The sequence below is a fragment of the Nannobrachium achirus genome (assembly GCF_963921795.1).
Source record: "Nannobrachium achirus genome assembly, chromosome: 24".
NCBI lineage: Eukaryota > Metazoa > Chordata > Actinopteri > Myctophiformes > Myctophidae > Nannobrachium > Nannobrachium achirus.
The window spans coordinates 16,872,135-16,897,284 of NC_137831.1; the positions used below are offsets into that span (position 1 = coordinate 16,872,135).

The 25,150-nt window shown below is 43.2% G+C and overlaps 1 protein-coding gene across 1 annotated transcript; it reads right to left on the minus strand.

Moving 5' to 3' along the window:
- Positions 1-2,573: 2,573 nt before the first annotated feature.
- Positions 2,574-9,722, minus strand: pjvk (pejvakin; the record flags this gene model as incomplete). The annotated part of the gene is made up of 6 exons (XM_080720893.1): positions 2,574-2,878; positions 3,402-3,545; positions 5,293-5,413; positions 6,362-6,503; positions 7,803-7,998; positions 9,509-9,722. The coding sequence occupies 6 exons, from the start codon at positions 9,720-9,722 to the stop codon at positions 2,574-2,576; spliced, it is 1,122 nt and encodes a 373-aa protein (XP_080577019.1).
- Between the last annotated feature and the right edge of the window lie 15,428 nt (positions 9,723-25,150).

Genomic DNA, 25,150 nt, shown 5'->3' on the forward strand with positions numbered 1-25,150 from the left:
AAAACCTCCACCCCTCATTTCTCACATGGCCCTCTTCTAGCGCCACCATGAGGCCGATTCTTGCAAAACTCATTTTTGGACACTGCTCCTACAGATTTTGCCCTAAAATCACGCACACACAGTATCTCTAAAGTCATGACATCAACATGGATCTGTCCAATTTTCCATATTCCCTCCTGATTGACTACCATTGCCTTCAAAAGTTTGTGTATGCGACCTGATGGGCTCTTATCTCCCAATTTAGGGAGTCTTACTGGGTTGTCATAGTTTCAGTCTGCGAATCAACACCTCGTTCCCTCTTGCCTCAGGGCTAAACAGACACCACAAACAGGACTCCAAACAAACGGGATTGAAAGGACGTGACACACTTGGAGGGCCACCAGCCTTCTTCCTCTGGTCAGTGCCTGGCCCTGGTGGCCTTTACTTGATCCTTTCTCCTCCATTTTTAATTCCCTCACTGAGTAATTCATGAACGCTCTTTGTGTTCGTGTGCACCTCTATAGCCCAGACACAAGCCAGTTCACGCGTGGAACTGTCCAACACAGCACAGCAGTGGTTCTCTTTTCAGGCCGCAATCCCCCAAAATAATCACATTTGAACTGGGGACCCCTCCCCAAGTGATCATATTTGAACTGATTACTTTCAATGCAGTAATGGCCTTTTCCTTTTCTTTCTTTCTTTCTTTTTTTAGGTATTAAAAAAGCGCTTAAAGTCCTTGAATTGTCAATTCACTGTCATCTGGGGATCCCCGCAAAATCATGTCGGGGCCTCCCTGGGGGTCCTGACCCACAGGTTGAGAACCACTGCTTTAAAGTACTGTAGGTGGTGGTTCTCAACCTGTGGGTCGGGACCCCCAGGGGGGTTCCCAAATTATCTGGGGGGGGGGTCCCCAGATGATTAACTAGATGTGCAACATTGTTTTCTCACTCGACAGTAAACAAACCAACATAAAGTTTAAGTGTATAGAGGGTACGTGTACATTTAAAAAGTGACAATTTAAGGACTTTTTAAATACCTCTAAAATTACAAATTAAACATTGTCCAAATTGTCAAATATTAGAGGCAGAAATTGTGAAAATAGCCGATCTACATGCTCACAACGCCTCGCAACGCTGCTATTTTAACAATAGAACCGTGTTGTACAAAATGTAACTGTTAGTGCTCGTCAGGTGAGGGGTCCCCAGTTAAAATCTGATTATTTTGGGGGTCACGGCCTGAAAAGGTTGAGAACCACTGCAGTAGCCTACAGTACATTAAAGTACAGTACAGGGGTTATACTGAAACCAGTGTCACACAGTATTGTATTTTATTGACACATTGTTTGAAAGCGTTGGCTGTTGCTGAGGAGTTGGCTTGACAGGATGAATGAAAATTATGCATTGTATTTACTGCTTGTAATTATTGGCTGTATAAGGTCCCACAGAGGAGGAACAATAAAAGCCCTAAAGTACTGTAATATAATTGACATTATTGTTTTAAAATATACAAACAACAGCAATGAAATGTGTTGGGAAATACTTTTCGTAATCCTGGAAATATATATTTTAGGTAGATTTTGGCTACACAAATATTGTCTCACATAGGATAATCCATTCCAAGATATAACATTTGAACTTGCTTCTATGAACCCATTTAGACCAGGAAAGCATCCTCGTCACTTTAGAGATTTACCTCGTCACAGCAGATTTACCAGCTCATAGCTATGAGCTTCTAGATCTGCAATTTTTGTGAAGATTTGTGCAAATCATTGAATATCTATATTTTTAAAGCAAACTTTTTTAACTCAAATCTTAGCCAATGGGGGTTCCTGGAACAACATATTTTGAGATGGGGGTCCGCGGCCAAATACATATAATTTTGTGGGTCCTTGACATGAAAAGGTGTGAGAACCACTGATCATAGAAGACGTTTGTAGAATCGGGTCCTCAGGTCTTAATGGGTCAGTGGGACATCCTCACATCACATACGGTTCAGTACGATCACCCACACAGGAAATGTTAGTTGTGAGAGAAAACGCAATACACGCGATATCCAGTGTCGCCAAAGGCCAACGGAACCATTGGCTTAAGTCTGAGTTTCCTCTTGCATTATAGATCCCCTCAGTTGACCTCTATAGGACCCATTCCTCCCTTTCCCCTTGTCGCCGCTCACGGTCCAGAGTGATTTTCAGTGAGACAGTGAGCAACGAGGTACAGTAGGTCAGCGGCGTTCAGTGTCACTCTTCACCTCACAACATGACATCGGACAAATTTACTTTGGGCCTACAGCTCGCATGTCGGGGGGTCTAGAGGTTTCGAGCCCGCAACCTTTTATCGAAGCAAGGCAGTGGTCTCTAACAGGCAAATGAACTGCCTCCCACTCCGCCCCAATGCCCTCCCTCCCTCCCTCCCTCTCGCACACTCACCCCCCTTCCTTCATTTTCACTATAGGGTTCCATAATGAAGTCCACATAACCAGCTCTGACAGTGCGGGGTTCCCGAAACGGTTCCAAACGTGACGGAAACCGATCCCCCGACGTTCCTCGACGTTGGACCACGGTCCCCTCCTGTTCCGGATCCCGATCCCGTCATTTTTCACCTAAGCGTTTTATGCCAGAGGTCGAAGCAAGGCACCACGTGCAGGCGCACGTACTTCTGGCCCCCGGACGTGCACTCCAGGCACCCGTAGACGGTCTCGCGCTTCAGGTTGCCCATGCCGCAGAGCGCGCAGGGCCCCTTGGGGATGTTGTGGTTGAGGAGGTTGACGCGCGCGTGCGAGCTGCTGTCCCGGCCGTAGGTGGAGGACAGGTCGGTCATGCTGGCCGCCTTCTCGTAGTAGTCAGTGACCACGTCGTCCATGTAGGTGTCGGAGTGGGTCAGCTCCTGGAACGTCTGGTCGTCTGGGGGAGAAGAGAAGGAACACAGCCGTTAGATTTTACAGTGATACAGTTTACAGTTTAGGCATTTAGCAGACGCTTTTAATCCAAAGCGACTTACATACAGATAAACAGGAACTTAGACCATGTGTTCTGAGGGCAGCATTAAGTCACATCTGCTTAATTGTTCTGAGGGCAGCATTAAGTCACATCTGCTTAATTTGCACTGTTCATTTGTTCTCATGTAAGCCCAAGCTGCAATAATGTTATTGTGGGAAATACCAATACATCTTTTTGTTATTTGCACCTGGAAAATGACCAGTGTCCACCTGTAACTGCACTGTTAATTTCATACAATACTTGGTTTCAATAAATGCACCCAGTACATACTGGGTTCAAACTGACACAAAATGTCGATTTATTCATTCTGATATTTTTGAAAAATAGGAATACAGGCCTTCCTTCTATACAAGCCTCCTTTCAATAAAAGCCTGTGCCCGCTACTCTTGAGACAAATTATAAGTTATAAGAAGATGCAGTACCATACCTGCCCTGAAGGGGTTGCCGTAGACGATCCCTGAGAAGAATCGGCGAAGGCGACCCATGGAGAATCGCCCAATGAAACCTCCTAGTTGCTTCCTGATCTGTTCCTTCTCAAAGCCTCCGCGCGACTCTGGGGCCACGCAGATGTCTGGACAAGGAACCCAAGGATGTATGGATCAATTAAGGCAAAAACTAATCAGCAAAGTATTCTACAGTATAGATATTATTATTCTGTCTGTATGTCGTCTGTCTATCTTACACTTCCGGGTTCTCATTCAGAGTTAAGTTAAGGGGGTCCTTGCAAATAAAATGTTTGAGAACCACAAGTACTGGACTCCTAATATGCCATAGTGTCGTAGTAAATCATGTCATACTGTACATATTCTAGAAGAAAACTTGAAGACTTGGCATTTTGTAATTGTGTCTCATGAGCAAAATAAAAACATTAACCCTAACACTAATGGTGTGTAGAAAATCTAAAATGTCCCACGGACAAGACCAAGTCATTGCCATAGACACATTTGTCCGTGTACGGACATATTGATGACCCATGTGACTATGGGTTGGGGTTATCAATGTATCAGTCTGATCAATGTATTGGGTCAATGTATTGGGTCAATGTATTGGGTCTGATCTTGATGATTATCAATTCATTATTACTAGTATGTATTATTATTTGTTGTACTTGATTATGTTTTAGACTAGCGTTAATCATTCATCATTTGCGGGCGTTAGCAATGCACTGCTGCACAGGTTATAGTGTTACACACCTGCCACCTGCCACCTGCACATAACCATCCGTGTGTGTGTGTGTGTGTGTGTGTGTGTGTGTGTGTGTGTGTGTGTGTGTGTGTGTGTGTGTGTGTGTGTGTTTGTTGGTGTGTCCGTGTGGGTGTGCATGTGCGTGCGTCAGTGTTATTTTGTTGACTAAGACTTTGAGATTTTGATATTTAGTCGACTAAGACTAGACTAGACAAAGACAACATCTTTGCTGTCAACATTAACACTGCATTAACTCTAAGACTAAGACTAAAATACTGAGATTTTGATAAAAACAATTTCAGAAGACTAAGACTAAAACTAAAAGAATTTGCTGTGAAAAATAACACTATGTGCTCAAAGTTTTCAGGCTGTGACCCCCTAAAATAAAACTGAACTAGCATTTGGCATGTTGTTGTTTGTTATAGTCATCAGGCGGCCGAAACACCGGTGCCGTGCACCTCCAAAATGATTCCCCTCGTATATAATTGGTAATTGTTTTGTTTCTTTGGGTTTCCTTTGGGTCATATTTTATTCTGACTCGTAGTGCGACTAGCGACACTAAACTAATTGATTCGCATTATGTGGGGAACAAAAACAATGCGACGCCAACCGGAAACCAACCACCGGAACCACTGTTTATTTATTTGTTTTCCTTTTCTCCAAACCGGATCACACGGCTAGTTTTTAAAACAATTACCAGGCTTTCCTCCGAGGTGACGCAAGGTTAACTGAGCCTGACTTATGCTTGGTGTTACATCACTGGAACACATGTCACTTTAGATTTGAACTGCTTTAACCATAATTTGTATACTTTAGCTATTCAAAAATAGCAGATCTACAAGCTCATAGTGTGGCACCGAGTGTCGCGCTATGAGCTTGTAGATCTGCTATTTTGGAAAAATCTTGTTAGCGCAAATCCTTGAATAGCCTATACATATTTTTTAAAGTGAACATTTGTAACTCAAATCTTTCTTTTCTTGGGGTCCCTGGAACAAAATATTTTGAGATGGGGGGGTCCGCGGTCAAATACATATAATTCTAGGGGTCCTTGACATTAAGGTTTGAGAATCACTGACATAGAAACATAAGTTTTTCAGAAAAACCCGTTTAGATTTAGCGAGACTGCAGCGTACCAAGTCGCCCGTCCATGCGTACGAACAGCTCACAGATGCTGAAGGCGATGGTGGTGTGGGCGGGGATGACGATGGCCTTGTCTCGGCCCCTGGGGTTGTTGCGTCCGTCGTCGATCTGAAACTGCAGAGAGAGCCAGTGTTAATTTTGACAGCAAATTTAGATTTGTTGCAGACATAGACTTTTGAATATACAGTATATATTTTTAGTCTAGGTTGAACTAACTCACAAAATTAACAGTAGTACAGATTTAATCGACTAAAATCTTGATATTTAGTTGACTAAATCGACTAAATGTAGTAGATTTTGTTGACAAAAATGTGTTTTGTCCGGCCTTGATGGCGTCGTAAATCGTAATGCCTGATTTTACACGTGGTTGCATGCTGAAAATAGCTGATCTACGAGCTCACAACATGTAGATCGTCTATTTGTATCGTCCACCTTTCTACCGTCAATTTGTAGATCTGTCAGACCATTTATATTATACTAGAGGTTTGTGCCTGCTCCGCCTGTTTTATAGTAAGATATGATGTCACGTAAAACCTGACCAATCACGGAGATTGGCCCATCTATAGTCTGGTTGGCTGAAATGCCCATGTGATTGGCTACGGGCAAGGTATGGCAGCTGCCATACCCTGGCAACAGAGGGAAAAAAAATGATGTACTAAATTCATCGTGCCTGTTGCTAAGGTATGGCAACATGACTGGTGTCTTGCACGCGCGTGAAGGCACGCATGCAAGACACCAGTCATGTTGCCATACCTTAGCTCTTGCTGAACTGAGGCCACTGGCGTGCGTGCGTACGTGTGTGTGTGCGTGCGTGTGCTCACCCTCATGGTGGTGTGCGTGTGCGTGTGCTTGTGTGTGTGGGCATGCGTGCGCTCACCCTCATGGTGGTGTGCGTGTGCGTGTCGTGTGCGTGTGTGTGTGGGCGTGCGTGCACTCACCCTCATGGTGGTGTGCGTGTGCGTGTCGTGTGCGTGTGTGTGTGTGGGCGTGCGTGCACTAACCCTCATGGTGGTGTGCGTGTGCGTGTCGTGTGCGTGTGTGTGTGGGCGTGCGTGCACTCACCCTCATGGTGGTCCCTCTCATCCCAGCGTGCACGGTGAGAGAGCACTGGCGCGTGGTTCGGATGCTCTCCATGACGACGCACAGGATGCTCCGCCCACTCTCCCTGGACTGACGAATCAGACAGTGATCCATGTCCACCTTTCTACCAAACAGGAAGTGGAAAGACGGGAAGGAAGAGGAAGAAGAAGCTTTTGAATGTTCTCAGCGTCTGGTGTAGTGGCATAGAAGTAAAAGTACTGAAAATTGGCAATCAACATTATACTTAAAGGAGCTATAGTCAACTTTTTCATTGCAGGGCCGACACTTTGTTTACATCCTAGTCTATAGACTAGACTAGAATGTAAACAAAGTGTCGGTCTGACGATGGCCAAAATGATTATTTTATCATTATTTTTGTGGTAATATTTGAACAGAAACACATATATGAAGCTTATTGTTTTATAAAATCTTTTCGAAACATTATTTTTATTTTAGCATCCGTTTTTCAAGAAAAAGTTGACTATAGCTCCTTTAAGTACTTGAGTAAAAGTACTTATAGTTACTTTACACCACTGTACATACTGTATGTCATTCATCTATTCCTGTATGAGACAAACTCATGGAAAGTGATGACACTGTCACTGTCTGCACCTTGACGTCCTTCTCGCCCATGACGATGAAATAAATAATTCATCAAAAAACAATAGATCATTTTTCTTTGATCATTAAAAAAACATCAGCACAGCACAGGACTGGCTGAGCCTACAGTTAGCCAATTAGCCTTAAGTAATGGAGGTACACTCTGGTACAGTACAGGCTACGCTGATCAGATGAACACCAGCGAGACGCAGCGGTCGTATATGGCCGATAAGACGAGCTTCAGATAATGCGTTGACAACGGTCATGTCTGCACCCAGTGCTGTGTTCTACCTGTAGCGCAGGTGTACAGAGTATGCTGTGAAGACATTTCTTTTTAAAAGCGTATGCCCTCGTCAACCTTTCAAAGTAACGTATCTGATAGGCATTCACTGGCGTATACCCTGGCCACACGAATAGCCGTATTCCCTCAGAAAAAGTCTAGAGCACACCACTGTCTGCACCAGTGTTGATTTTGACAGCAAATAGTCTTTGGAATAAAATTCCATTTAGTTTTAGTCATATTTTAGTCATCTGAAATGTTTTATAGTGTTAAGCCGTGTTCAGACTACAGCTATAAAGCTATACAAATAAGCAAACTAAAAAACCATGTAGCTTGGTAAAAACCATGCAGCTTTATTTTATCTATATCTAGTTTTAGTTGACTAAATATCATGAGATTTTAGGTGACTACAATGTGTCTTAGCTGGCCGTGATAGCGCCGTAATGACCTTATTTAGACTTAGCTGCAGATTAACACCCTACGACTTCATCATACTACAGCGTCATCCTGAAAGGATTCAGAATATACACGTATATATTGTACCTGGAGTTGAGCTCCCGCAGTAGGATGGGCACCTCCACCTCGTGCTTTGTGACGATACCGAAGGAGGCCTTGACCGCCACGGAGTCAGAGCCGTCGATGTTGAAGCCCACATCGTGGATGAGATGGTTCCCCAGTTTACCGTTGACGGCCACGTCCGATTTATCTTCATAGTTCAGGAGCTGGTAGGAGGACACCCCTGGTGTAGAAAACACATTGCAATGAAGTGTTGTAATAATTGCGACCGTATAGGTTGCAGTTTACTATCAGAACCGTCACAGCTTGACCGTATCCGACCGGACGGGTAACACCTGACACTGTAGTTCCCCTGACACATCACTGTGACATTACAGGTGACAGCATAGTGATGTCAGTAATCAGAGCAGGGATCTCCATATATGGGCATAAACAGGTGACTCACAGTGATGTCAGCTACTCAGGGCAGGGATCTCCATTTATGGGCATAAAAGGGATTCTGTTAGGGATCTTCATATATGGGCATAAAATGGATTGTATCCCAGATGATGCCCTGTTAGGAAAACTAACAGAATGCATATATGGCCAAGACAGATGGTGCGACCTCGCCCTTTAGGGCGAAGTCGCTTTTCGCCCTTAGGCATCTTACTGGTAATAATAATAACTTTATTTGCACTTTTCAAAACAAGGGTTACAAAGTGCAGAACAGCGATTGGAGCTTAAAATATATGAATAAAATAACGTGTCTGGTATAACCTGACACTGGTATAATCCACATAAAGTAGACTGACTCTGGTATAATCCATAAAGTAGACTGACACTGGTATCCACAGTAGACTGACACTGATATAATCCACATAAAGTAGATTGACACTGGTATAATCCACAGGGACTGAGCATTGGTTCAAGGGTCCGTTGGTCCGACCAGTTTAACATTCACCAGGTTAGCATTCACTAACGTCAGTTTTACTGAGGTTAGGGTTAGGGTTAAGGTTAAAGTTTAGGTGGTCGGCATACCGGCCCATCAGCATATTGACGTGCCAGACGTGGACACATAATCTGCAAGTATGCCCATGAAGAAGAGCAACGAAAAAAAGTCAAGTTACTTGTTATAAAGGTGAACCTTAAGATTAACATTAATGTTAACAGTCATTGTCAAATTATATCTGCTGCACCTGTGTAGCATAGTACTAGCCAAATTCTATCAATAACCACATCGTTATGTCACATTTCCACTGTATTGGCCATTGCTGTGTAGGCCTACCTGCAGCAGGGGTGTCGCACCAAATTCTGTGCCCTGGGTACTTGTGGTGCTGCGCTGCGAGCTTGTACATCTGCTATTTTTGAAAAATTGTGAAAATGTATCCAAGCCTTTGAATATTTCAAAACCTTCTAAGGTTTTTTATAAAACCCATGTTTCTATGTCAGTGGTGCTCAAACCTTTTCATGTGAAGGACCCCCAACATGTTGTGTATTTGGCCACGGACCCCCATCTCAAAATATTTAGTTCCAGGGACCCCACAGAAGCAAAATCTTAGTTTCAAATGTTTGCTTAAAAAAAATACATACGTATATTCAAAGATTTGCACATTCTCACGACTTTAAAAAAAATAGCCGCACTAGCATGTAGATTTTCAATAGCTAAAGTATAAAATAATTCCAGACCCCTCCACCTTGGGCCCTATAGTAAGTAACTCAGTCCCACTTTTCCCCTCCCTTGTGACGCCCCTGACCTGCGGTGATCTCCTTCTCGCCGACCAGGATGTCCTTCAGGGAGAAGGCGGTGGAGGCGTACTTGATCTTCTTCCAGAAGTGCCTCTTCCTCCTCCGCCTGGTGACCAGGCTGAGAGGCTGGTAGTGGTCGGCCTCGCTCAGGCTGGGCACGGGGATCAGCCGCCCCGTGTCGCCCACCTGCTTCACAAAGTTCTTAGTCGCCGCCGCAAACATTTCATTTGTAAGTGTGCGAGAGCTCAACTCCTCAACTCCTGCTTTTAAATACTGAATAAAACAAGTGAATACAGCTAAAAAACAAGTGAATAAAGCTAAAAAACAAGTGAATTAAGCTAAAAACAAGTGAATAAAGCTAACAAAAAGTCGCTCCTCGTGTCACACAGCTTGTTCCATCAGCAGTGCTGTACCTACTGCGTGTGTGTCTCCTCCCCCAATGGGTTACCCGTTTGCAAGGTACCTCTTTTTTTTTACTCGTACATGTTCAATAATGCATGTGCCGTAAGGTGATATGGTGCATGGTGTGTGTGGCTGCGTGCGCGCATGTGTGTGTGTGTGTGTGTGTGTGTATACGCGTGTGTGTATGTGCGTGCGTGTGAACCTGATCTCCCCTAGTCGTCCTTGTCCCTGTTCCAGCTGTCACACGGCAGCAATTACAGGTGAGTTTGTCAAACGTGTGACTTAATGTCTGTCTTAAGACTAGGACATGAGTTTCGCCAAAAGCTGCCTGCAATGGACTGTCAGTTAACAAGGCCTGAGGCCGGTTCTACAAATGCCTTCTAAATCGGTAGTCCTGCACTCTTTCATGGTTTTCTGAACGTGTTCGAAAATGTGCACGCTCGCATCGTGGCACAATTAAAATCTCAAGTAGGAATAGATTAATACATTATTTTCCAAAAGCTTCTTTGAGCTAAGGGCACCTAAAGAAGAAATCCTTTTCTGAAATTATTTTGGCATATGCAGGCAAAAATAATTCCAGTATTACTACTCATGTAAAACAGCACACATACACACACACACACACACACACACACACACACACACACACACACACACACACACACACACACACACACACACACACACACACACACTAGCTCTGGATGATTCTTGTAACTATATTCATAGTGCCCTCCGTAAAAGGCCTTTCTGATAAACTCCCTTGTTAAAATGAATGTTTTCTCATGTACTTGACCTGCATTTAGAAGCTTGTCATGAAGCTTTTTTCTTTTTCGTTTCGTGATACGTTGAACATCTGCTTCAGTTGTGAACTATTCTCTCAGGAACCGTACTGGAACCCTGGAAGTATTTTTTCCCCCTCTCGTTCTTTTTATCTCTGTGGTTGGAGTAGGCGGTTCTGTTGTCTTTAACCCATTTAGGCCTAGAATTATTGAATGCTTTAACCAGTGAAAAATAACAGATATACAAGCTCACAGCGCGGCACCGAGTGCCGCGCTGCGAGCTTGTAGATCTGCTATTTTTGGAAAAAGTCGTGAAAATGTGTGCAAATCTTTGAATATAATGTATTTTCAAAGCCAACGTTATGTAACTCAGATTTTGCTTCTGGGTGGTCCCTGGAACTAAATATTTTGAGATGGGGGTCCGTGGCCAAATAAATATAATTTTGGGGGTCCTTCACATGAAAAGGTTTGAGAACCACTGACATAGTAGTCTCTCAAGAACAGACTAACTGAGCTCCAGTTAAGTTAAAAGGACCTTTTCTTTGATGATGGCTGGCCAGATTGCTGACATAGAAACATAGGTTTTTTTTAAAAAAAAGGATTCAAAATACACTTATAGAATCCGGTCAAAATTCTAGTTTTCACGATTTTTCAAAAATAGCAGATCTACAAGCTCGCAGCGCGGCACTCGGTGCCGCGCTGTGAGCTTGTATATCTGCTATTTTTCAATAGTTAAAGCATTCAATAATTCTAGGCCCAAATGGGTTTTAAACAACCTTTATAGAGTTGGGTAATGTCCACCTTTTTTATTTTATTTACTCAAAAAGGAAGGTACAACACTGGTGGTGGAGCTCACCGATGGTGTAAAGTAACTAAGTAGGCTACAAATACTTCAGACAGTACAAGTAACATGTTTAGTTACCTTAACTTTACTGGAGTATTTCCAATTCTCACTTTTACTTCCATACTACATATCTCTGAGGAATATATTGTACTTTTAATCCACTCCAATCATTTGAAAACTTTAGTTAACTTACTTTGTAGATTTTGATTATTATTACAAAATAGACAGTAATCACTTCAGCCCTTATAATACATTTCGGCCAGCTGAAAATAGCCGATCCACAATATTCTATTTTCAAAATCATTGGATAAATTTTATTAATTTGAAAACGTGTTAAAAGGGATGATGAGTACTTTCTACGTTTGGTACTTTAAGGACATTTCGATACCAACACTTTTGTGCTTGTCTTTTACTCAAGTACATTTTGAATTCTGGAATTTTACTTGTAGGAGTCACCATGCACTTTAATTCTACCAATGAGGGTGGATTCTGCCAATGCATTTCAAAGGGAATGGAGCAGATTTCTGCCATTTGCGTATTTCTGCAAAACACAAACAAACCAACAAACAAAATAAAAAAACGCTCCATTCCCATTGAAATGTCAGAATCCGCCTCATACAGTAGGCAGAATAAAAGTGCGGTGTGACCAGGGACGTGCTGGCCATTGGGAAAAGCGGTACAACTCCCGAACGGCCGGTTTATTCCCGGCCGGTCCAGGCCGGCCATTAGTAAACAATTAAAAATAAAATGTCGTTCCATTTTGGGGGCTAGGCGGCCAACAAAGTAAATCGTCACTGTCGGGCAGAAACCTTGTAAATTTTTTCGCAAAGCAAAGCCCTGCTTCATCATACAAGGCCGTCGCACAAAGGTAGTGAAAACAGCAGATCTACAAGCACACAACGCCTCGCGCAGTTTAAATCATTTTTTAAATGATAAATACAAAACAAACGGTTTTGGACATACAAGGTTTCCACCCGACAACGATGAAATATAACTCATGTAATTGGCCCACTGGCTTGTCACTTGTCATGATCTGAAATGGCAAATCTTTGAGTAGCAGCAGCGCCATAGAGAGAGATCTCTCTCTATAGCGCGCAATGAGGGCCTCTCCAACTCTTTTTCCCGGGCTGAATCAGGGGCCCAGCACGTCCCTGGGTGTGACCGTGCCCTAACAGAGTATTTCCACGTTGCAGTATCGATACTTTTTTCCACCTCTGAAAAGGAAGCTATAGGACAGGTAGACCACCACTGGTGGTGGTCTTCTGAGGGGGAGGAGCTCACACATATAGGGCCATCTCCAGGGCAGAGCCTTCTTCTTGTGGCTCCAGCTGTGGCGTCTAGTCTGTGGGCTTCTGTAGCTCCAAAAATACTCCACGTTTGAGGGCTGTAGAGGGAAAAGCCACAAGTGGGAGGAGGCTTCCTCTCCAAAGGAAACTGCAGTTGCATAGAGACTGTGTTACCTTACTGTGCCCTTTTTCTCCTTGTAATTTAGCTTCTCTTTTTTTTTTTTGCCTGAGAAATGCCATGTAATCAGTTTGGAGCGCGGCACGAGGGACTGTCAAGAGTTCTTATGTCCAGTCTTTATTTGTCCTGTCCTGTCCTGTCCTGTCCTGTCCAGGGATGTGCAGAGAATGTTAGAGAGGCAGGGGATGACATCTCTAAAAGGACCTTTTGGTGGAAATATCGAAAATAGCAGACCTCCAAGCTAACAACGTGTCGCGCTGCGACGCGTTGTGAGCTTGGAGGTCGGCTATTTTTGGTGCTTGATACCACACTGCTAGTTCAGTGTGGTATAGTATAGAGGGTATGCAGACTATGCACGTCCACTGGGACCCGCCCCCCTAATATAGACTGAGTGGCAAAACACTGCAGCATGGAGCATTGGAGTTTGGAAGTGCTAGTTGCACCTGTTTCTAATTTGCACATAATGCAGGAGGCAGCAGGATGTTGTGTTGTTGAAAACGAGTGCTTCCAAACTCTGACACACAAAAATAAAAACCTGCACAGAATGTCTTTACACTAAGTAGCTCATAACATGCCTAAATGGTGGATTTTTATGAAACAAAAACTTTGCAGATAGAAAGAGGATAATTCAAGCTTTCAGAACAGCCGCAATGTTGGTGAGTTAACTTTGTTTAATACAATCAGATAGGACTTTTCTGTTTGGATGTATGGGCTGTCAATGGCAGAAATGTTTTTTTTTGCCACTCAGTAGGCATGTTCCCACATAACTTCCAGTTTTTGCTGTCAAAAACAACACTGAATCACATGAACCCTATAGCGTCCCTATTGGGTTGTGATAAAATCACATGGCACAGACTGGACTTGTATCGTGGCATGGCCTGTGGGTCAGGACCCCCAGGGAGGCCCCCACATCTTTTTTGGGGGTCCCCAGATGATTAACTTAATGTGAAACTTTATTTTCTCACTCAACAGTAAACAAACCAACACACAGTATAAATGTATAGAGGGCATCTGCACATTTCTAAATCGACAATTTAAGGATCGACTTTTAACTCTTTTACTGCCACAGAATTGAACAAAAAGCTCAATCCACTGCCAGCTAAATTGAGAATTGTCGCTCATCTTTGAAGGCCTACTGGAGAAATTTGGTTTTGACTATAAAGACAACAATTATATGGCAACGAAGAATAGAATGTCTACTTTGCAACAGAAAAAGATTTCGAGTTTTTATCTTGTTCTGTTCATTAGCTAGAAGCTGCAGAATGTGGCCTAAAAACAGCTCTTTGAGAACATAAAGCTGAGAAAAATGCATTTTTGTGAAGAATACATTTTCAGGCAGAAATCTCTCTTTAGCCTTTTATTGTTGGCTTCAGTAACATCACACCTATGATCAGTGGTTGTTTACAAACAAATTCAAAAAAATAAAAACAAGAAAAAGTGTCTTTTTACACACTTTTAGTGTGTAAGAGAAGTAAGAGCAGTAGTAAGAGCAGTGCAGAACATTGACACAGTGACATGAGCTTCAGCCTGAATCCTGCTTCAGCTTTCAGGGTTCTCTTTATCTCACTGTGACACTACTGTGACACTACATGTCTACAGTACAGAGTGTATATGTGTGTGTGCGTGCGTGCGTGCGTGCGTGCGTGCGTGCGTGCGTGCGTGCGTGTGTGTCATTCAGCCTGCACAGGGCCTGGGGCTCCATTCTGTTTCACTCCAGCCAGGCTCCTCCGGAAGGGCTCCACCGGGTCTGCTGAACTCGTACACGAGCCCATGGTCGATCTGTAAATTATACAAATACATAATTACTATAAAATACATGAAAAATAGTACACCTTCAAGCTCACAACGCGTCACAGCAGAATGCGTGGAGGTTGGGGGCCTACTATTTTCATCAAAAGGCCGTTTTAGAAATGTCAACCCCTGCCTCTCTAACATTCTATGCACTTCCTGCTTACCACACAAATATATATATATATATATATATATATATTATATATATATAGTAATTATGTAAAAACAGCATTCATGGTCTGGAGAGGGCACTTTTTACAGATGGATAAAAGGGCAGGGGCTCAAGCCCCCTTTGATGTCTATGTGAGCATGTGCATGGTGCTAAGTCTGATTTACAGAAAAAAGTTTGTTTTTTCTTTACCTATCCTTGTCCTTGGACGACCACGATGTGGAAATGAAGAAGTAGGCTCATCATCATCGTCGACTCATCATCTAAAATCATAGCCAGGAAAATATCAAATAGTTTATATCTAAACAAATCAATTTACAATTTTGACATTTAGCAAATGACTTACAATAAGTTCATATATAACATAAAATGCAGTTATAGTAAATAGTTACCATGCATTTACTGTCACAGTGAAATTCCCTTTATACCCTGTATACCTATATAAAATGTCACAATGCAACATAGCTCTGTTTACACAAAGCTGTACTCCCTCCAACTGTATATATGTTCCCCATTTTCAACAGTTTTTATTTGTAACACTTGCTTTGGCAATGTAAACGTATGTTTTCTCATGCCAATAAAGCTCCTTTGAATTGAACTGAAAAGCTACATCATCAGCTACTGATGATGATGATGATGATGACGATAAAAAGAAACCTCTCCCTCTCTCTCACACACACACGCATCGTACGCACGCACACACAAACTAAGCCAATAAATCCTAAATTCCCATCAAATAATCCTAGTAGGCTGTGCAGTGCACGTACACTACACGTGGTACGTGCACGCGCGTGATAGGAACTCCACGTGTGTCCTGAGTAGCGACAAAAACAAACCAAGCACGTGGATCCTAACTGCTTGGATCAAGTTACTGATCCGGTCCGGATACGGAAACATTTCTTGCATGTATGTGTACGTGTAAATAGCCGGATGCAGTAGGCGGGCTCTAGACCGGATCCCAATGTCGGAGTGGCAACACGTCGCAATGGAAAACCGTTACCCTATCTCACTGATCACTGACCATCCCCCCATCCCAGGCTTCCAGTTCCACACGGATGCTCTGTTATCACACAGTATACAACTATATACAGTATACAACTATACAATACATACATGCACTGGATTGGAAGTCTTACTTTGGACAGTAGAATCGTGGCCTCTGTTCTCCGAGGGGTCTCTACGCGGAAGCCATTCTTCATTGGCCAAATCGCCCAGTTCGTCTGTCTCTTCGCGGCGGTGGCGGCGGTACATGGGTCTCTGCTGCTGCGGCGATGTGAGCCCCCGGGCGGGGGGATCCATCCTACACGGGGGTCGAGCTCCGTCGGGATCGGTTTCCACAATATCACGAGGCTCTTGATCCACTTCTGGACCCCGGTTCTTCGCGACTGGCACCATCTTCAATCTTTTTATCTTCAATACCAACGGCTACAGTGATCTTTTTCTCTTCTTCATCATCATCATCATCATGATCATCATCACGACCACCACCACCATTCGTGGGCGCTGCCTGGTCCTGAGTCACCAACGCGGGTAGGTTTGTAATCCTAATTCTAACAAAGTTTGTTTCTATCCGTGGATCTGCTCTGCTGCTGGCTGCTGCTACTCGGCCAGGGGGGGTGGGTCGCACTTCGGCGGAATGATACCAGCAAGTTGAGGCTGAGTTGGCCTAATACATCTCAATATTCTAGTACTGCTAAATACTACTACCTACTACAATTACTATACTACTAATACTATAAAACAACTGATTTCCGACAAAATGATCGCTTTTACCAACGTTTCTCTCTCTCTTTCTCTACTAACAGCCCGATGCATAAAACAATATAGTCCCTCAAGGCTGCTAGCAGCTAGCAGTGGCGTCAGTTCAGAACAAGCTAAGGTATGGCAACATGACTGGTGTCTGGTGAAGACACCAGTCATGTTGCCATACCTTAGCAACAGGCACGATGAAAAGTACATTTTTATTATTTCCCCCTGTCAAGGTATGGCAGCTGCATACCCCTGCCATACCCAATTGACGCCCCTGGCAGCTAGGCAGGCGCAGAGTCGCTCTGGGCAGGCGGAGCCAGGATAGTCTGTTTACTTTTTTTTTTTATGAACGGTTTCCGGCTGTCCTCAAAACGACACCGACGACCAATTATGCATTCAAAAGTTGCGCAAGGACGTCTTTTATCATAATCCATAAAAAACATCAAACGAACGAACGGCCGTATTGGCCCTACTCGACCTCAAGAATTGGGGCGAACAGGAACGTTCAAAGCAGTATAAGAGTTAAGACCCTTTTAATATACCTCTAAAATAAACTAAATAATATTGGCCATATTGTCGGATATTAAAGGCAGAAATTGTGAAAATAGCAGATCTACATGCTCACAACGCCTCGCGACACGAGTCGTTGTGTGCATGTAGATCTGCTATTTTCACAATGGAACAGTTAGAGTCAAACTAAATGCAATGCCAACTCCTACAATTCCAAGTGCTTGTCAGATTGGGGTGGGGGGATAAAATATGATTATTTTGGGTTGGGGGTCGCGGCCAGATTTTGAGAACCACTACTCTAGGGGCGTATGTGGCTGTGTTTGGAGATCAGTGGTGTGGATCCCATAGGAAGAGAGCACATATGAGCAGGTGGTTCATATTGGACGGGGGGGTGGCAGTTGATGTTTCTCTCTCACACATGATGTGGCTGGAGGGCTTTTTTGTGGCCTTTCAAACACACTAGTTCAACCACCAGAGGGCCCCATATTGACCAAAGAAAGGAGTAGAGATTTTTACTACCTCAGCCTGCCTGAAAATGTAGAGACTCATTGACCTGATGCATTTGTCAGTGGTGCAAAGTAACTAACCTGAGTAGCCTTATTTCCAATTGCCAATAGACTACTTTTAGTTCTATAACCACTACATCTCGGAGGCAAATATTTGTACTTTAGTTACCATTTGAAACTCATTAACCGCTTAATAAGCCCTACTAGTATTTCGCCATTTGAAAATAGCCGATCTACAAGCTCACAATGTGTCATGATGTGACGCATTGTGAGCTTGTAGATGTGTTATTTTCAAATGTTATACTATATTTGGAAACTTGGAATAGGACTTTCGGCATAATGAGTACTTTCTATTTGTATGTACCACAGCTGAACATTTTCAAAAGAAATTCAAACGCACAAAAAAAAGTCAAACAATAAAATGAACTAAACTAGTTCACTTACTGTATCACACAACATGTTGCATGCACTGTGAGCTTGTAGTTCAGCTATTTTTGCTGTGACAATGTCACACAACAAAGTATAAAATAGGGAATCTATTTATGACTAATAAATAATTTGTCTAATAAAAAGATGAAATAGGGAAATAAAGCTTTCTGCCTGACAGTAACAGCTGTATTGTGTGCCGTTGTGTGTCGCTCTGTTAGCACTATATTTTAACAAATACTTGTTCACAGCTTAGAGGATAAGTTAAAGCCATACTGTGTAAGTTGCCCAACTAGTGGTCATTAGCCCTATAGCAAACCGCGGTCGCGTCCGCGTCTTTCGTCCGTTTTTCGTACCTTCAGACCCCCGCGTCTGCCTCCACCTCGCTGAGATCTATCTTTTAAGGGGTCCCTTGTTCCTGTGCGTTCAGTAATTCCAGAGATACGGACTCCTTCACCCTGCCTGGTAGGCGAAATTACCTAGAGAAGGGATGGTACAAACGGGCGACAACAAATATGGCTGCCATAGCGACCCCACTTCAAGATGCGCTGTGATTGGCCGGCAGTTGTATAACCCTCGCTGTGATTGGCCGGTAGTGTGATGACGCAATTTTCGCGCGAGATCCGGTCCACGGCAAGGATCTCAGTTTACATATAGAGAAGGCTTTACAGGCTGAAATTCACGGCGCGGATCTTCTAAAACTTTTGTGATTTAATAGTTAGGAGAATTTTAAGATTTGTTTTATAAAAAAAGTTACATAGTACAACTTTAAAGGAAACCTTTCTTTTCTTTCTTTTTTTTTTTTACAAGGGTTCATATCTTAGATTGGAGAAAAGAAAAGATGAATGTTCAAATGTTTTCAGTTACTTCTTTCTATCGTTTTAGCGATTTTAATTTCAGTGGGCGGGGGCATGCGTACAAGTGGCTAAATATGTCTTTTTAGATGTGTCCAAAAATACATTAAAATGGCTAAAATGATAGAAAGCAATAAATGAAAACATTTGAACACTAGTTAAAACCCTAGTTTCATAGTTACTTTACACCACTGGTTAGTGAAGGTGCTAGGTTTAAAATCCCACCCTCACATTATGACCTTGCATCTAGACAAGATGTAGCAACCACTGGATGCATATGTTGAACACTGCAGTCTGACAGTTACAAGAAGAATCACAAGACAAGCATGTGTTTTTGTTGCTTTCCAGGAGCTTGTATTTTTGTTGTACCACACTGTTGCTCTGGAAGAACCATCTGGCCTGGACAGACTCTCTCTGGGATGTTTTGTGCATTAAGGACGAGAGGTCGGACAGAGGAAGTCACCGTAGAGGAAGAGTCAGACTCTGCACGTGATTTGGAATGGAACAGTGGTTCTCAACCTGTGGGTCGGGTCCCCAGATTATTTTGGTACAAAAGTATTGGTATCAAAATGTACCTAAAGTACCAAAAGTAGACTGTAGGCTACTAGTCTAGTAATTCTAGGAAAAAAATCCACTCAGGTTGGAAAAAATTGTGTTATTTAGTTTCTCAACTGATTCTGACAGGAAATTAGGTCTACTAGCCAGGATAAAAAATCTACCATAATTGGGCTAAAAATGGCCCCAGAAATTGATGGTTTAGTGATGAAAAGTGATGAGTCATCACTTTTCATCAGTTTTGTGGGCGTTTTCTGGGGCCAATGAATGTTTTTTGTGCAAAAATGCTTGCAATGGATTCAGCATCATGACAAACCCCTAGTTAGACCCCTCACATCCTACTTAAAGCAGATTTTTTTTCTGGGTATTTTCCTCCTGTATAGAAAGTCGATGGGAGCCCAACTTGATTTGGCCACTGTGGGTATTTGCAGTGAGCAGATTATGGTAGATTTTTTTTCCTGGCTAGTAGACCTAATTTCCTGTCAGAATCAGTTGAAAAACTAAATAACACAATTTTTTCCAACCTCAGCTTTATTTTTACTTGACTATACATGTTATGCAGACTGTCCCACTTCACACGTTTTCAAATGTGTAAATTGTATAAGATTGTTTTGAAAATAGCAGATCTACAGCAGATCCACAATGCGTTGCGTTGCGATGCATTGTGAGCTATTAGCTCACAACTATTGAAAAATTGAAATACTCCTCGAAATACAGCACTTGAGTACTATTTATTTACTTTACACCACTATCTGCTTAGTGCTGCAACCTGTATGTGTAAAATCCCTGCATGAGTGTACAAATGTATCCAAATGGAGCCAGAAGGGTTAGATTTCGGATTAGATTTATTTTCTTCAGTTACTGAACTCACATTACATTTGTATGCTTCAGGCCTGTCTCTGTCTGTCTGTCTGTCTGTCTGTCTGGGTGTGTCTAGACAGCTGTTGGAGCTTATAGCTCCTTAGGAGCACTGCTCAAAAAGGTTGCCAAGACAGTCAGAACCCAGATGCAGTAGTTGAACGCAAAACTTAGTGTATTTAATTAATTCACAACTGAGGTACAAGCATCCTTGTACAAGGATCTATGCTTGTTACCAGCCTGATGGTGTGCAACATCAGGCTCTGTCTTCAATCCAGGTTGGAGCTTTACACAGAGTGCTGTCACAGCCAGGTTACAAAGCCAGATAGCCTCGGTACCCAGGCTTTTATTACTTGTGCCAGCAGAGCGTGCAAGTACTGCGTTCGGCTGTGTATTTATGTCGGTTTCTGCCCATGGTTAAGCCCGTAGCCCAATCAGGGACCAGCATTTCTGGCAAGATCATCATTAACAGACAATGGGGGACCAGCATTCCTGGTGATGCCAGTGGTGAGCGCTCCATGGGGCGCTCTGTTGGGGGTCCGCTCACTATCCCGCCGGGCCGCTGTTCCCACTAGCGTCGGCAGGTTAGTTACTGAGGTACGGTTACTGAGGTTAAGTTTAGGGGTAGAGTTAGGGTTAGTTTTAGTGTCGTAATAGCGACCCGTCGGCACATTGATGCGGACCCGCTCTGTTACACCAATTGGGCCAAGTAGGCCATACTTGGCCCAATTGTGCACATGGCGCAAGTTGGCACCTCCACAGAGGCTCAAAAAGAAAAGCCTGGGCTATATGTTGCTGAATCCTCTGGCATAGGAAGTGGGAGTCCATTTCCCCAATCAGAGTGCAGGGGGCGTAGCTCCAGATGTTGTGACGTCTGGGCTCTAAGCAGTGTGCTATGGGGAGCGGGGCATGGGGCGGATGCGCAGATCTGTGAACCAATAGGATCCAATGAAATGTTTTCAGAAGCATTTGAATCCCACCCCTCTAGACCAAAATCAGCCTGTGCTCACCTTGGCCACAATATGACTTCCGGTTGGTTCTAGCGGAAGTGGCGGAAGTGCTGTATTTAACGGAAGTTACATCATGCGTTGTAGTCTGCCGGTGAAGTTGAACAGTCTCTGCCTGACATTGTCAGCAGGCTTTTCTCTTCGCAGATGAGTAAGCCTGGCTACGCGAGGCTAGCCTGTGTTAGTGCAGGTTAAAAGCCAGGTGATTGCATGGAAGACAGCCAGGTAATTGTCAGCACACGCCTTGGCACAAGCCATGAAAAGTAAATACCAAAAAACATTTAACACCAACCACCAACCACCACAATCACCAAGAATGGTCAGGAGCAACCCCAACGTCATCAGCAGGTACTTGACACCCAGGAGCTGCTTGGCCTCTGAAGACGCGTCCCGGACCTGATGGAGGACGATGCCCACGACCAGGCAGTAGGCGCCCGCCACGAAGATCACAAACTGAAAGGCGAACACCATGTGCGCGAGGAGGAGCCCGAGGGCAGAGGCGACGCCTCGCAAGGGAGACGTGGCGTTTTCGAGGAGGAGCGCAACGAGTCCCGTCTGGTCTTGCAGCCCATAGATCTCCAGTTGATTGGAGCGCGCGACTTGGCCTTCCATCACCTCCAGGAGTTGCTCCGCTGGAGTTGCATCTTCTCCCGTGTGCATACCGTAAAGCTCCATTTGGCGCATTATTAGCTCCGGTTGATGGATAAACGTGTGAAGTGAGACCACAGCCCGTCTCAGTGGTAAGATCCTGGAAGACAGATAAATCTGTTCTGGTCATCAGTCTTTATACATGTAAATTTCATGTCTTATATGTGTAATTTGTGTGACGTCACCAGCATTGCCCAATATGGCAGTAGTTGTTCATCACATGACCAAAAAGTTCATGTGTACCGATTTGTGTGATATTTAGTTAAAATCTGAAGGACTAATATGTATATATTTTTAAATCTACCCCCTGGTTATAAAATGCATGCCAGACGTTTTTACTTGGGTTCTAGGGAGTGTGCACTTTGCATACACAGTTTTACACAGATCGGCGCAGATAGGTCAAGACCTGCCTCGGCCTGTTATTATCCTTATTCACCTGGCGGCCATGTTTGAAATTCGCATTGAAACCCGGTGGCAACTGGGGTGGCGACTGGGGGTGGCATTGTATTAACTTTAATAGCAAGATGGCCGCTGTGTGAATATGGTCAATTGAGCCACCATGAGGCATTTGGACATTTTCCACTGGCATTTCTTCCCCAGCCTAGTAGAAATGTGAGTGAACAGCCTTACGGCAATCGGACGCTGCGTTCATGATTTATCTTCTTTTTGTTGTTCAAAAACGTGCCACTCCTGCAAACTTTAGATATCAATCTTAGCCAACAATCAGGATGGAACATGAAAAAGAAAGGATATCTGTCTTGATCACATGACTATAGAGCATCGCAGCGGAAGTGGTTTACTGGTGCCACTTAAAAATCGTCATTCATTTTCCCCATAGACTTTTACAAAAATATTTATAATAATTATGTTAAGCCTAGAACCAAGCCATCCAGGATGGCAGTGAATCATGACCATAAAACCTTATTTGATCCTATGTGAAAATATATTTTAATATTAAATTATTTGATATACTACATTTAATAACAACTACCCTTTGTTTAGCGATTTTCAAAATGTTCTCTAATTTTTTCTAATGTTCAAAACAAAGGCTTAACATAATTGTTATGAATAGTTTTGTAAAAGTCTATGGGGAAAATGAATGACGATTTTTAAGTGGCACCAGTAAACCACTTCCGTTGCGATGCTCTATAGAGATCCCGATTTGCGTCAAATTGGGATCAAACCTGTCCAAAATTGGGCAGAGGTTCTGCTCTGGCACCCAGGGAGACTGCAAGTAGGCCATAACTTGTACACAGGACGCAAGTTGGCACCTCGACAGAGAGCAGCTCTAATTTATATTAATTTATTAGTGAATTAATTTTCTCCATTGACTTCAATGGGAAAATGCAAAAATTAAACTTTTCCCATAAATGGAGATGACTGACATCATAGACCAGACCATAGACCGACGTAGTCAGACCACATGAGACTGACACAGTACGTTCATATATGACATTCCAAGATATGGGCTTATAATATTGATGACATCAGGGATCTCCATATATGGACATAAAAGGGGCAAGGACTGACACAGAAATTCGGCCCTGGTGTGTAAAGACCTACTTAACTGTGGCAACCTTGGCGTTGACGCCCTGCAGTGACGTCGTCAAACTATGAACAACATGTCTCAACTTGCTCTTACAGGTAGGCAAATATGGACATAAATGGGAGTAGGACTGACATATACAGAGATCTCCATATATGGGCATATCAGTCGGATCTGCAGTGCAACGTAGTTGTGAGGGCTGACAAGCACTTATAATTATTAAAGTCTGGTGACGCGAGGTTAGTTGTCCCTTCCTGAGTCTTGGGACGGTAAAAGTACAATACTTGCCATTGAGATATACAGTAGTAATTATAGTACTGGTAAGACGCCTCAGGGCAACATAGGGCGAGGTCGCATGTCAACAATAGTTATGTCAACAATGTTATGTCAAAACACGCCCATATGGGCATTACCAAATATGGGCGCTCCCAGATATGTCCTTAATATTGATGACATTGGGACAGGGATCTCCATATATGGGCATAAAACGTATGTTAATTAGTAAAGCCAAGCATGCAGGGCCTTGACAAGTTAGGGCCTGGGTTTGATCTCCATATATGGGCATAAGGGGGTGCCCTAACAGGGCATCATCTGGGAATTCCCAGACTGTATATGGACATTTTATTTATTTTATCCTTTATTAATATATTCCATATACATATATGGACTTAATATTAACGGGGAAGGTACTGTATAGGGTGTAAATCATAGTAAAGCAGGATCTTGGGCCAGTTAGGGCCTGGGATTGATGACATCAGAAATCTCCATATATGGGCATAAAAGGGATTTTGTTTCAGGGATGACCATTTATGGATGGTTTATTTTATTTTATCCTTTATTAATAATAATATGTATCCATATACCGTACATACAATATATTTTATGCCCATACATGGAGATCCCTATCTGAACCAGCCACACAGATATGGGCCATGACTTTGCCATCTGGCCAGTGATATATATCGATGACATCAGGGTTCTTCATATATGGGCATAAAAGGGATACCCATAGGCCTATATGGACTTTTACATACGACCTGTGAATCACAGGTGATATGAAAGGTGACATCACCTACACGTGACATCACCTGACATCACGTGACATCACCTCATCAATGTCACTGTGACATCACAGGCTGTGATGTCACAGTGACATTGATGAGGTGATGTCACGTGACAACACTTCCTGTACGCACAGAGCGCACTTCCGGTACGGACGGACAAGCTGCGACATTTCTCATGCTATACCGCAACCTTCGTTCGCAAAAAGCTATGAAAATTACCAGAGCCCTCTTAGTCAGCTTTAGCTGCTTCCACCTCTCACGACGAGGACGTAGGGTTGGATTTTGAGAGGCATACACCTTGCAAAAGTATCCAGACCAAGGGGATATGTTTTTTTTTTTTTTTTCAGTACTTTTGCAAGGTATATAGCGGATATACAAGCTCATAACATATCACATCTGTGACTCGTTGTGAATTTGTATATCAGCTGGCTATTTAGGGGAGCATAAATAAGGCTTTGTTCTCCAACAGTCCCAT